The sequence below is a fragment of the Antedon bifida genome, chromosome 4 (assembly GCF_963402885.1).
Source record: "Antedon bifida chromosome 4, ecAntBifi1.1, whole genome shotgun sequence".
Classification (NCBI taxonomy): Eukaryota; Metazoa; Echinodermata; class Crinoidea; order Comatulida; family Antedonidae; genus Antedon; species Antedon bifida.
In genome coordinates, this window is record NC_136229.1 from 4,731,929 (window position 1) to 4,746,971 (window position 15,043).

The 15,043-nt window shown below is 31.5% G+C and overlaps 3 protein-coding genes across 4 annotated transcripts in view; 2 read left to right on the forward strand and 1 right to left on the reverse strand.

Annotated features, from left to right (window-relative positions):
* LOC144839930 (PMS1 protein homolog 1-like) overlaps positions 1 to 15,043 on the reverse strand; it is a 33,323-nt gene that overhangs the window by 16,664 nt on the left and 1,616 nt on the right. The window lies entirely within an intron of this gene.
* On the forward strand, positions 859 to 5,123 carry LOC144839940 (cholinesterase-like). Its single transcript, XM_078695527.1, has 8 exons — positions 859 to 1,246; positions 1,501 to 1,660; positions 1,822 to 1,899; positions 2,071 to 2,189; positions 2,566 to 2,730; positions 3,058 to 3,692; positions 4,105 to 4,295; positions 4,655 to 5,123. The coding sequence occupies exons 1-8, from the start codon at positions 896 to 898 to the stop codon at positions 4,777 to 4,779; spliced, it is 1,824 nt and encodes a 607-aa protein (XP_078551653.1). The 5' UTR covers positions 859 to 895; the 3' UTR covers positions 4,780 to 5,123.
* LOC144839941 (cholinesterase-like) lies at positions 5,910 to 14,061 on the forward strand. The gene is made up of 9 exons (XM_078695528.1): positions 5,910 to 6,287; positions 6,573 to 6,732; positions 10,219 to 10,296; positions 10,476 to 10,594; positions 10,836 to 11,000; positions 11,435 to 12,066; positions 12,231 to 12,421; positions 12,758 to 12,894; positions 13,132 to 14,061. Exons 1-8 carry the CDS (start codon positions 5,934 to 5,936, stop codon positions 12,874 to 12,876), a joined length of 1,818 nt encoding a protein of 605 aa, XP_078551654.1. The 5' UTR covers positions 5,910 to 5,933; the 3' UTR covers positions 12,877 to 12,894; positions 13,132 to 14,061.

Sequence of the window (15,043 nt, forward strand, 5' to 3'; positions counted from 1 at the left end):
AGCAGGTTTTGTAGCTCATAGTATTAAACATTTTTATACTGTATATTACATAAACAAAATGCATTTGATCTCCAATCTCCAACTTATCCAAAAATGAAAATACATACATTATAAAAAAGATGATGATAAATATTAACGATTCTGATTAGCTTTTTGTTGGTTCCTTTAATTCCATTTAAATTTTTTTATACAGTAAAAATTCTGTTCTTTTCTATTATGGATAATTATAATAAATCAAACTATTTAAATAGTGAGCCCAGTGGTGGTATGTGAACAGACCATGCACCATTTAACATGAATGCATGTCAGAGGTCGAGTATATATATAAATAGATTTATGTGAGGGAAATATTCTTTTTATTTTTATTGATACTTGTCCCAGCACTCAAATATGTTGACATTGCTACTGCTTTATTTACAAATTCAATTTCAAATGTATTATTATCTTTTTAAGCTTGTATTGATGATTGTGAACAGCAGCTTTTGCCTAAAAAACACTAGCAATAAACATTTGTTAAAAGTGCATGTTCACTCCACTGCACATTCACAATGCAACTGCACACTATACTTTTAGAAATTTGTGGTGTTGAATGCATCCTATTGTTATCTACAAGAAGAGGCCCTGAAAAATAAACACCCCTGAAACCAAATTAAACTATACATATATATATATTCCATTGTGATTTTAGAATATATCCTCTGACCATGGAGGTCTAAATAATTCCTCCATGCTCTGACCATAAAATGTGGCAGAATGCTCTGACCCATATCAGGAAACAATGAAATGGTTTAGTCTAGTTTACTTGTGAATGAAAATGGCACAATAAAAAATTTAAGTGGATGAGCTATACAATGAATAGTTATTAACAGAACAGTGAACAGTGTAGAAGCAAAATATGGAGTCCATAATTATCAAGTCGCTGCTTATATCTTCTATAACTGTTGTAGTTTTCTCACAATCTCCACAAGTATCAACAACTTTAGGGGTTATTACTGGTGAGACAATCAACTTTAAAGAAGATTCGTACTTAAAAGTTGATAAGAACATTGATATATACAAAGGTATTCCATTCGCTGAACCACCAGTTGGTGAGTATCGATTTGAGAAGCCACGACCCAAAGAACCTTGGGATGGAACATTGAATGCAACAGAATATGGTGCATCGTGTCTGCAGTCTCCTTCTCCATATGTAACTGAAGGCAAAGATGACTGTTTGTACTTGAACATATTTTCATCTCAAACAAAGGTAGGAATGACTTAAGTATTTAAGTAGATAATTGTGAACGTACTGTACGTCTGGAATAGTTTGCTAATTCTCCTTACAGTAACTACAATATGAAACTCTGAAACGTGAACATAGTATTTGATTAGGTTAATAAATTTCCATTTAGCTTTGACTCTTGAGTAAGTATTAGGATAAAGCATCAACCCTAATTTATCCAACTCAATTTTCATACCATAAAGAACCTCGTTTAAAATTATTAAACAAAATAATTTCAGCCTCCGAAAGCTGCAGTTATGGTATTCATTCATGGAGGTGGATTTACAACTGGCACTGCCTCTACTGAAGATTATTCTGGAGTGCAATTAGCTGCCACTGGTGATGTCATCATCGTAACTATCAACTACAGACTGAACTTTTTTGGCTTTCTTACAACTGGTATTGTACAGTATTATATACCTATTTAGCAATTTTAAATAACATATGAAGACAAATAACATGCTTCCAGATATTATGTTTTGGCATTTATAATAACAATTTTATTGCACAACAGTAAACAGTTTATGATGAATATACTATACTATACTTATCATTTTCAGATGATGAGGACTATCCAGGCAACATGGGACTATTTGATCAACAAGAAGCTTTAAAATGGGTGAACACGCATATTGGAGGTAAATATTAATGTAGTGTGCTCCAATGATACAGTAAAATGGTCATAACTTGGGAGGAAGAGCTATATGTTGAACAAATTATCTGTTTTGAAGCATAACAGTAACAATCATGCAGACAGAAAAAGAAACTTGTAAAAACCTAAAATAATAATATCATTTAAATTTTGTCAGCATTTGGAGGAGATCCATATCGTGTTACAATATTTGGTGAAAGTGCAGGATCTGCTAGTGTAGACTATCATCTACTTTCAAAGAGAAGTTGGACCTATTTCAGTCAAGCTATTTTAGAGGTACTGCGGGCATATTTTTATCTTCATTTGATTAGTCTTCATGAATCAATTGATCAAGTAAATTCTCCTCTGCACAGTATTAATGAAACCAGAAACTCCACCTTATACCAGAAACTCCACCTTATACCAGAAACTCCACCTTATACCAGAAACTTACCTAAACCAGAAATGTAAATAAAGTCCCAAACATTAAAAACACATCCCTCAGTTATTTGCTCAGCTCTTTTTAAATGTACAGTCCAAAAAGGCCATATACATGGCTGCAGTCGCGTGATCAAGTTAGTGTTTACCGACCAACCCACCGACTAAAAATCAGTGTAAGTTTTTCAAGGAAGATTCTACTTACTGTATTATTAATATTATACAATATTTACAGAGTGGAACAACCTTGAGTCCTTGGGCTAGTATAGAAAGGGAAGTGGCAGCAGAAGTGACAATTGACATTGGAAAGAAAGTTGGCTGTGAATATACTGAGAGCAAGGCGTTTGTAAGCTGTATGAAGGGCATCGATGCTGATGCAATACTTAATGCTTCTGTCGGGGTATGGATAATGATATATAAAATATAACATGTCCCCAAAGTCTGAAATTTCAACTCAGTCTAGATTGTTAAATACTAATATACACTACTCAAAAAATTATTTTTTCAACAGATCATAGAATAATTATTAATAACTGTACACTGTAACTACAGTTTATATTATGGCCTTTTATTTAAAAATATTGAATTATTTGGGTCTCTGGAGACTTTATAAAGTACAAAATCTGACCATAACATCAATAGACACATTGATATTTACAGTAGTATTAATGTCACTTTACCATTATGTATTCCTAAAGTTTAACAAAAATATATTTTATTTTTAAAGACTACTAACATTCCAATACCAGTTGTGGATGGACTATTTCTGGAAGACAGTCCAGAGGTGTTGATAACAAATGGAGAGTTTAAAAGAAATGCAACTATCATCATTGGAACCAATAAGGACGAAGGAACATACTTATTTTTATCAGATCCTGTTTACTTTTCTCCAAATACTCCAACAGTTTCAAAATCCACGTTTCTTCAACTTATCCCTACAATATTAGTACCAGGAGTTATGAATCCGCTAATTATCGATTCAATTGATTTTGAATACACAGACTGGTCTTCAGCAGATAATCCAGATGCAGATTACTTTGATTCTGGTGTTCAAGTTGGTACAGATTCACAATTCTTGTGTCCAAGTGATGCAGTCGAGCGAGCACATTCTACAGCAGGAAACATTGTCTATGTTTATCTAATGACACATGTTCCAACAGTATCTCTATTCTCCTCTTTCTCTTATCCATATGGGTTTAAACTTGAATGGATTGGAGCTGGGCATGTTGAAGAACTTCAATTTGTGTTCGGAACCCCATTTGTTGTTAATTCTTCAGTGTACCAAGTTGAACAGCCCAGTGATGCTGATCGCAATGTGTCAGTTGAATTCATGAGGTATTGGACAAACTTTGCAAAAAATGGGTAAGACCAATTTGAGTTTTGAATATTTCTTCAAACATTAAGTAGGCTTAGTAGTGGAGCTGGAGCTTGGTGGTTAACACACTTGCCTTCCAATCCCAAGGTCCAAGGTTCAAATCTTACCCAGTGCCAGGGTTGTAACTCACAACTTTCAACTCCACTCCTAACCTTTAAATGTAACTTAGTTGATAAGCATGATACATTATTAAATAATGTATCTATCCTGTAATTGGCAAGTTACTCGCTGTTGGATGCGTATGAAATATAAAAAAACATAGGAAAGCCATATTGTGTTAGTGCGATAGAAAGACCAACCTAATTTTTAAATATATGAAGAGATACTTTTTCGGTGGTATTGAAAATTGGTAATGACCATTTAACAGACATAATTTTAACAATATTTTTAAACCTCCAGTGATCCAAACTCAAGAGAAAGTGAGACACCAGATTCATCATTTGACAACAACCTCGTCAACTGGCCAAAGTACACCATTCCGGAACTGCAATATCTAGATATCAACATAATGTCACATTCTGATCGAGCTTATCGTGCTGACAAGTGTGCCTTCTGGAATTCATATCAACCAAAACTTGAACAATATTCAGGTAGTGTAGAGTTGTTTATCTTCAGTTATAATTATGGAGATTGCACACCAGGGAAGAGTTAAATTACACTCTTCCCTGTGCACACCAAGTACTGTAATTGGATAAGAATATGCCTGTTTGTGTGTGTGCCTTATAGGAAAGATTTGTAAATACTGTGTATAAAACTAAAAGGTAATACATCAAAAAAATAAACTCCATCCTGCAACGAAGAATACAACAGGGAATCCTGGTAATAGTGAACATTCCTGGTAGTCTTGAAAGTCTGAATTTGTAACTACAGAATGTAAAAATTAATTTAACCTCACGTCACTTCTACTTATTTATCTTTCATATTTGATGGTGTGTTTGTTTTCTCTCAGCTGATCTGCCTGAACAAGAGAAATCTTGGAGAGATGATTATTACAACTGGAAGAATAATGATCTACCTGAATGGCAGAAGGCTTTTGATGATTACGAACAAAACAAAGATTGCAACGGAAATTAGTAAATGAAATCATCTCCAACAAATATACAAAAAGAAAACTTTTTTCAATTGATCATGTTATTTTTAGTTAGTAGTGGTTCAGTATGACATGTGTCATAAAATAAAATAACATACTATAAAGGTGATGATACAGTATAGTCAAATACACAGTGTATATAGATACTGTAGATGGTATAGTTGGTATCAATGGTATTTGCACAGGGCACATACCATTTAAATTTAATGACACTAAGAAAGTATACATACATACAAACAATTTTAGGCCTTCCTGATTTTGTAACCATAGACAGCCATGAAAGCATATCACAGGCTGATATGAGAAAATAAACAGATTATAGGTGAGGGACATATTTGTTTGTGTTTTATTTTAATTTCTTCACTACAGACTACATATTGCTTCAAATATCTGTTAAATATCAATTTACTGTCTTTGATTTACAATTTGTGTACACAAGTGTGGATAGTCTTTTGTAATTGTAAACTTGTTTTCAAAATAATAGAAAACATAAAGCCTGAAATCAAGAACCATTTATAATTGAGATACCACAATTATACTTATGAACAAAAGCGTATGCCTATACACAAAGGTGGCATACTGTACATCACACTAAACCACATACTTTACTTGTAAGTACATGGGTAATGTTCACTGATTTCCTGTTCGCACTTTATTGTAAAGTTATAGAAACCTGTGTAAGCTCTGTCTACACTATCAAACTGATATGTGCCCAAATATGGTAGTGATATGACATCATCATGTCCATATATGGGCACATCACATTTTGTTGTCACATAATAAAGTTTAATAGTGTAAACAGAGCTTTATGGGGTGAAACCGATTGTTTCTATGAATATTAAACAATTCTACAAAAAAATTTAGTTTTACTTCCGAGCTTTAATTATCCTTTGTTGTAAAATAAAGAGGACTAAAAGTAGGCCTACAAGTTTCATAGATTTATGACATATTATTCCTGATAATGTTATTAACCTCTAACCATAAGAGTATGTGAACCATGTAATGCTATTCAACAATTAGATTGTTTAGTTTAGCATTCCAAGTAATGTAAATCAATACAAATACATGGAAATGACAAAGCACAATTTAAAATGTAATCGTGTCAAATCAGTAACTAGCAGAACAGGGTACAATCAACATGGAGTCCATAATCGTCAAGTCGTTGATCTTTTCTTCTATAACGTCTGCTCTAGTTTTCTCACAATCTCCACAAGTATCAACAACTTTAGGGGTTATTGCTGGTGAGACAATCATTTTTAAAGAAGATTCATACTTAAAAGTTGATAAGAGTATCGATGTATACAAAGGTATTCCATTCGCTGAACCACCAGTTGGTGAGTATCGGTTTGAGAAGCCACGACCCAAAGAACCTTGGGATGGAACATTGAATGCAACAGAATATGGTGCATCGTGTCTGCAGTCTCCTTCTCCATATGTAACTGAAGGCAAAGATGACTGTTTGTACTTGAATATCTTTTCACCTCAAACAAAGGTAGGAATGACTTGACATTTATCTTAAACATCAGGTGGAGTAGTCATGCTATTCATAATACAACACACAGACAATTAGTTAATTATCAATTCGGAAACAAATGATAAATTAAACTTCTATCTTGTTTAATTAAGTATTGCACTATTGTGGTCATAGATACATGTAGTATTCAGAGGTTCTGTAGTCTACATCATTTATCTACCTTAATCAATAATCAAATAATAAATGGCACCCTTCTTTAAGAAACATCTTTACATGCTAAATAAAAGGAAATCTCAATTTCAGCCCGAGAATGCTGCAGTAATGGTCTTCATCCACGGAGGTGCATTTCTAACTGGTACTGCCTCTTTAGAGATTTATTCTGGATTGCCGTTATCTGCCGCTGGTGATGTCATCATCGTAACTATCAACTACAGACTGAACTTCTTTGGCTTTCTTACAACTGGTATTGTACACTCTTAGTTTCCTTAATTTTTTCGGATTTTTTTTTTGTTGGCAATAAATATTAGCATTTTTTCAAATGAAATATTTATAGTCTAGGACCTGGGTCAGATTTGTATGCATTTAATTTAGGAGAGAATATCTCAACTGTTATAGGATAATTTGACCCCAAGGAACAACATGGGATATGTGCCAAATTTGCTATCCGGGGCGAACATGCCCAAAACTGGGGTCAAAGGTTAAAAATGTGTGGTTCTTATATCTCGACAACCACTTGTCGTACAGATTTGGTTTTGGTGACAAATTGTTCAGAATATACATATTTATATTCGGTCTAACACAACTTTTACCGAAAAAATGACCGGAAATGCTTTTACTGACCTTTGACCCAAAAATGACCAAAAAACACATTTTCGGGTTAAATTAATCTTTAAAATGCAAATGGACAAACTGTATGGTATCAAATGAAAGCATACATAATGTGCTACCCACTGCTACCCAACTTGTATTGAAAATATTTAATTATGAAGCTAATTGTATGGAAAATGTGCATATTTTGATTAATTTTATAGAAAAAATGAATATTTGGTAGCGTAATTGTTATGTTTATTTATATAATATTAAATAATTTAAGTGTTTGGAAAAACTATTTGGTATCAAATGAAAGCCCATAAAATATTCTATCCATTTCTACCCAACTTGTATTAAAAATCTGTATTTATGATGCTAATTTTGTTAAAAATGTGCATATTTTATTATTTTTTTACAAAAATGAGTATATTAAATAGTGTAAATTTATTTTGGTTTATTTATAATATTAAATAATTCAAATGTTCTTTTGGTGTCAAATTGTTCATAATATACATATTTATATTCAGTCTAACACAACTTTTAGCGAAAAAATGACCGGAAATGCTTCTACTGACCTTTGACCCCAAAATGACCAAAAACACATTTTCGGGTTAAATTATTCTTTAAAATGCAAATAGACAAACTGTATGGTATCAAATAAAAGCATACACAATATGCTACCCATTGCTATCAAACTTGTATTGAAAAATTTTAATTATGAAGCTAATTGTATGGAAAATGTGCTTAATTTGATTACTTTTATAGAAAAAATGAATATTTGGTAGTGTAATTGTTATGTTTATTTATATAATATTAAATAATTTAAGTGTTTGGAAAAACTATTTGGTATCAAATGAAAGCCCATAAAATATTCTATCCATTGCTACCCAACTTGTATTAAAAATCTGTAATTATGATGCTAATTTTGTAAAAAATGTGCATATTTTATAATTATTTTACAAAAATAAGTACTGTATATTAAATAGTGGAAATTTATTTTGGTTTATTTATAATATTAAATAATTCAAGTGTTTGGAATATCTTGGTAAATTTACCAAGCATTTTGAACCAATTTTTATTGTTTTATCACTTTTAGATATTAATTATGTTGTATTTTTTTATCTAGGCTAAGGGTAGATCAAATTATCCTATAACAGTTGAGATATTCTCTCCTAAATTAAATTCATACAAATCTAACCCAGGTCCTAGACTATATGACATTAATTTTAACTAAAAATATTATTCATATCGGGTGTTACTTTGTCCAATATGGTACTACATTTATTGGTGGACATCTTGGATTTGACACCCTTAAAGATGTATTGTTCCCCTGAAAAAAAAATAAATAAAATTTTTTTGTTGAATATGCCATTTTAATGTCACATAATAGTTATTGACTTCGACCAAAAATTGGATCAACAAAAAAATTTATTTACCTGAAAAAACTGGAATTTAAGGCAAAAAATGGTCAAATTGGCTGCCAGCCAATGGATTTTTGGTTGAATGTAACCATTTATCATGTTATTTTATAAGTGAAAACATTATTTTTCTCCGTTTTTTTTTTACGGAAGTGATTCACTTTATTAAAACTACAAAATAACCTATTCAAAGTCTGATTTAATTAATCTTCATTTTTCATGTTTTTGGGGGACAATACATCTTTAAGCTTTTTTAGAAAACATCTTTTTTTTTTTTTACTTTACAACTTAGAGAAACTAAATCAGCTGGAATTTTGCTTTTAACAAAAAATGACACACAATTACATACACTTGAATTATTTAATATTATAAATAAACCAAAATAAATTTCCACTATTTAATATACTCATTTTTGTAACAAAATTATAAAATTTGCACATTTTTAACAAAATTAGCATTATAATTACATATTTTTAATACAAGTTTGGTAGCAATGGATAGAATATTTTATAGGCTTTCATTTGATACCAAATAGTTTTTCCAAACACTTAAATTATTTAATATTATATAAATAAACATAACAATTACGCTACCAAATATTCATTTTTTCTATAAAAGTAATCAAAATATGCACATTTTCCATACAATTAGCTTCATAATTAACAATCTTCAATACAAGTTGGGAAGCAATGGGTAGCATATTGTGTATGCTTTCATTTGATACCATACAGTTTGTCCATTGCCATTTTAAAGAATAATTTAACCAGAAAATGTGTTTTTGGTCATTTTGGGGTCAAAGGTCAGTAGAAGCATTTCCGGTCATTTTTTCGCTAAAAGTTGTGTTAGACTGAATATAAATATGTATATTCTGATCAATTTGACACCAAAAGAACATTTGAATTATTTAATATTATAAATAAACCAAAATAAATTTACACTATTTAATATACTCATTTTTGTAAAAAAATAATAAAATATGCACATTTTTAACAAAATTAGCATCATAATTACAGATTTTTAATACGAGTTGGGTAGCAATGGATAGAATATTTTATGGGCTTTCATTTGATACCAAATAGTTTTTCCAAACACTTAAATTATTTAATATTATATAAATAAACATAACAATTACGCTACCAAATATTCATTTTTTCTATAAAAGTAATCAAAATATGCACATTTTCCATACAATTAGCTTCATAATTAAATATTTTCAATACAAGTTGGGTAGCAGTGGGTAACACATTATGTATGCTTTCATTTGATACCATACAGTTTGTCCATTTGCATTTTAAAGATTAATTTAACCCGAAAATGTGTTTTTTGGTCATTTTTGGGTCAAAGGTCAGTAAAAGCATTTCCGGTCATTTTTTCGCTAAAAGTTGTGTTAGACCGAATATAAATATTTATATTCTGAATAATTTGACACCAAAACCAAATCTATACCACAAGTGGTTGTCGAGATATAAGAACCACACATTTTTAACCTTTGACCCCGGTTTTGGGCATGTTCGCCCCGGATAGCAAATTTGGCACATATCCCATGTTGTTCCTTGGGATCAAATTATCCTATAACAGTTGAGATAATCTCTCCTAAATTAAATGCATACAAATCTGACCCAGGTCCTAGACTATTAACCTTTAAGGTGTATCAAAAGGACTTTTAACAATTTAGTTTTATTTAAAGTTTTTTTTTATTCCATCAATTCATTATTATTTAGGTGATGAGGACTATCCAGGCAACATGGGACTATTTGATCAACAAGAAGCTTTAAAATGGGTGAACACACATATTGGAGGTATTAAATAAAATATTATTCATATAATGTTGAACATAGAAAATAAAATATTTAAAAAATGGTGTATTGTAGTGTACTAGTCTAGGTTCTAGACAGCGATTCGGCTTAATATTGTAAAAAGATACATTTATTAAACAAAATATTGTAAAATAAAAATCTAAACAAATTATTTTTTTCAGCATTTGGAGGGGACCCATCGCGTGTTACCATATTTGGTGAAAGTGCAGGATCTGCTAGTGTAGACTATCATCTACTTTCAAAGGGAAGTTGGACATATTTCAGTCAAGCTATTTTAGAGGTTTATATTTTTATTTAATTTTATTTATGTACTCTACCAACAGCTGTCTACCAATGTATTAAAGTCAACTCTAACGACCCCGGATGGAGAACTGGAAACTCTCCTATTAAAAACTAAAAATGTACCAAACATCCTCAGTTTCTTTGCTAACTATTTTTATGTATTCTAAAACCCAGCCTAACTACAGTAATTATAATAGTTTGTGAGATTTTACTGTCTTTATTATTACCATATTATACAGAGTGGGACAGCCTTGAGTCCTTGGGCTAGTATAGAAAGAGAAGTGGCAGTAGAAGTGACAATTGACATTGGAAAGAAAGTTGGCTGTGAATATACTGAGAGCAAGGCATTTGTAAGCTGTATGAAGTGGATCGATGCTGAAGCGATACTTAATGCTTCTGTCGGGGTAAGATTAATATAAACTATAACTTGTTTCTGTGACTGAAACATAAACTTTTATTACCATCTCAAGTTTCGCCCATATGTTACTGAGGAGTTCTCATTGATGACAATGGAGGGACAAATGAGCTAAGTTCTTAAAGTCCTACGGTTCAAGGTATTCAAGGTATATACCAATAACAATTTTAAACTGAAATAATAATGAAATACTGTACTGTACATTGTGGTCTCTTCTATTATCATCTTTATGTTTAGCGAAATATTATTTGGTGTTGTAAGTAACATGACCCAAAATCTGACCATGGAGGTCTCAACAGCAACACACACATGTACTGTACATAGGCCTACAGTGTCAAATATTATACAATTAGACTAAATGTTACCATAGTGTTGTAGAATCAATTAATTAATTACACATTTGATTATTTCTATTTTAAAAAGATGACTGTTGTGCCAATACCAGTTGTGGATGGACTATTTCTGGAAGATAGTCCAGAAGTGTTGATAACAAATGGAGAGATTAAACGAAATGCAACTATCATCGTTGGAACCAATGAGGATGAAGGAACATACTTACTTTTTTTCGATCCCGTTTACTCTTCTCCAAATACTCCAAACCTTTCAAAGGCTGAGTTTCTTCAATTGATCCCAACAATATTACTTAAAGAGCCTGTAAATCCGCTAATTATGGATTCTATTGATTTTGAATACACTGATTGGTCTTCAGCAGACAACCCAGATGCAGATTACTTCAATTCCACTGTTCAACTGACCACAGATTCACAATTCTTGTGTCCAAGTGATGTAGTACAACGTGCACATTCTACAGCAGGAAACAATGTCTACGTTTATCTTATGACACATGTTCCAACAGTTTCTGTGTTCTCCCCTTATATTCCGATGGGTGTTGGGTTTGACTGGCTCAGAGCTGGTCACGGTGAAGAACTTCAATTTGTGTTCGGATTGCCATTTTTGCCTAATGCTTCCATGTACCAGTTTGAGCAACCTAATGATGTTGATCGCAATGTGTCAGTTGAATTTGTGAGATATTGGACAAACTTTGCAAAAACTGGGTAAGCTTTGAGTCTTGTTTAATTCTCCAAACAAAATAGATTATCACATGAAGGCATAGACAGCAATTTTAGTTAATATAAGAATTTTAGGTTTAAACTACTGGTATATATTATTAAGAAAGACAATTTGACAGACATATGATTGATAACGTTTTTGAACCTAGTGATCCAAACTCCAGAGGAAGTGAGACACCATATCCATCATTTGACAACGACCTCGTCAACTGGCCAAAGTACACCATCCCAGAACTGCAATATCTAGATATCAACATAATGTCACATTCTGATCGAGCTTATCGTGCTGACAAGTGTGCCTTCTGGAATTCATATCAACCAAAACTTGAACAATATTCAGGTAGTGTAGCGTTGTTTACCTTTAGTTATGAATTATTGAATTGTTATAAATTTATTGCACGCCAACTACCTGTAATTGAATCATGACCTGACTATAGTCTTTGTGCTTTGTAAATTAATAGGAATGATTTTTTACTGTGTATAAAAGGTAAACATTGCCAACAACAAAAAAGAAAGATTACAACATGGGATAATTCCTAGGGCCTGTATTCATGAAAGGGGACTATCTTTAGTTCTGGACTATCTTTAGTCTGTGACTGTGGTACTCTTACATTTGAAAAACTATTTCTTTATGATCTTTCTCAGCTGATCGTTTTCGTTGTTTTTTGTTTTTCAGCTGATCTGCCTGAACAAGAGAAATCCTGGAGAGATGATTATTACAATTGGAAGAATAATGATCTACCTGAGTGGCAGAGAGTGTTTGATGACTACCAACAAAACAATGTTTGTAACTAAAAATTGAACTTTTATTAGAATATTTATTTTATTTATTTTATTTCAACAATATTTTATGAGGGTGGTCCATCCAGCATCAGCTGATCATTAGGGACCCTCAAACAAACAGTAAATACAAAATAAACTATAAAAACAGAAAATTAACAAAGATATAAAAAATAAATATATATATATATATATAAAAATATACAGAAAGCCAACAATGAAAGAAGGAAAAAAGGAAATAAAATCAATCAAAATATATATATAAAATCAAATATAATATAACATTATAATGTTTTAGCTGATCTCTATAGTAGATCTTGTAGCATAGATCTAAATATTGTACTGTGGTGTTTTTTTTATTTAAATGTAGGTGATAATGTATCAAAAAGTATTTAATGCAAATTTATAAATTTTGTTGTTGATAAACTTTTAATTATTGGTTAAAAAGTTGGTGCAGTATGACATGAGATGCCACAGATTAAAATTAACATACATTTCTTAAAGGTTTTTTTTTCTGTTTTCAACTTTGCTGGTTAAATTTACTTTACAATTTTTTTTTTAATTCAAAAAGACAATCAATAGGTCATAGGTCACGAGCTGTGGCAATACAAACAAGCAGGGTTCTCAACATTTAACATTGTTCGAATAACATTATAAAGGAGGTTGATGATTAGTATTTTAAAAATACTGTAATATAGCATAAGAAAATTATAAATATTTTATATATCCATTGAGATCCAGCCACTGATACCCACAGCATTGTCATTTTTTCAGTTATTGCCTTTGGATTTATATATATATATATATATATATAAATATATATCACTTGCACTGATGAAGGGCTAGTGTTGCCCGAAAGCTCTGCTAACTTTTCTGGCTGTTTTACTTATCGCTTTGATTTAGCTTTTTGCTTTTTTTTTGTATCTCCATTGAGATCCAGTCACTGATACCCACAGCATTGTCATTTTTTCAGTAATTTGCCTTTGGATTTATATATATATATATATATATATATTACAAAAAGGTGATGATAGTAGAGTATAGTCAATGAGCAGAGAATATAAACATAAAACTATTTTTGTAAAACTAGCAATAAAGTATAGTACTTAATATTTTAGACTTTGCTGTAGCCATAGATACCTGTAGGCCTGAATACATGTCATAGGCCACTGGGTTTATTAAATAAATAAATCAGGTGCTCTGGGAGATATAGGCATACGGTATTTTTTGTGTTTTATTACAGTATCATTTCATTCACTAGCTGATACTCAGCCTTTTTTAAATTGCTTCAAAGACCTGTATCTGCAATTCAATGACAGAAGCTCTGTTTACACTATCAAATTAGTTTGACAAAAAATGTGTGATGTGCCCAAAAATGATAGTGATATGCTTAAATATGGTAGGAATATGACATCATCATGTCCATAAATGGACACATCACATAAAGTTTGATAGTGTAGACAGAGCTTTAGACCACACACGTTTGAATGCAGAACAAATTATACCGTAATTTTGAATTTTGAAGTGTTGTATCAACTTTTAATCAATACATATGGACACATCACATTTTTTGTCACATAAAGTTTGACCGTGTAGACAGAGCTTTACAAACTGTACATAAAAAATCATCAGTACTTTTGAAAGCTCTTAAAAGTTCTACTATCAAATTGCAACATGATGTAAATTCTTTAAAAACGATATACCAATTAATTTTCACAAAACACCACTCAAAATGCAGCTGCCAAGTAAAAAAGTAATTCTGCAGTAAAAATGAGTTTAAGTTGGCCTTTTTTATGTCACACCAGTTACTTGACAACCATGTGGTCCTAAAAAATTGGTCGCGACCGCACAACTTTAAAAATTGTGGCCACAGCCATATATACTGACCAAACAATCATTTACATTGCGCCGGCCGCTAATAAATATAAATAAACCTCAGTATAGTAACATAAAAATGTAATATCATACTCAGGAAACAATATTACCGTTACGACCCCTCTTCTGATCCTGTGAAAATACCTGCTGGCCAATCTGTTTTACTTATAATTGATGAATGTCGACTAGGATCCTATAGACTTAGAGGCCTAGAATGTACACTACAAAACTAATCTAATAGCACAAGACAAATATGTTGCAGTAGGGATAGGTAAAGTTAATGAGAGGGAGTAACATGTGGCTGTTG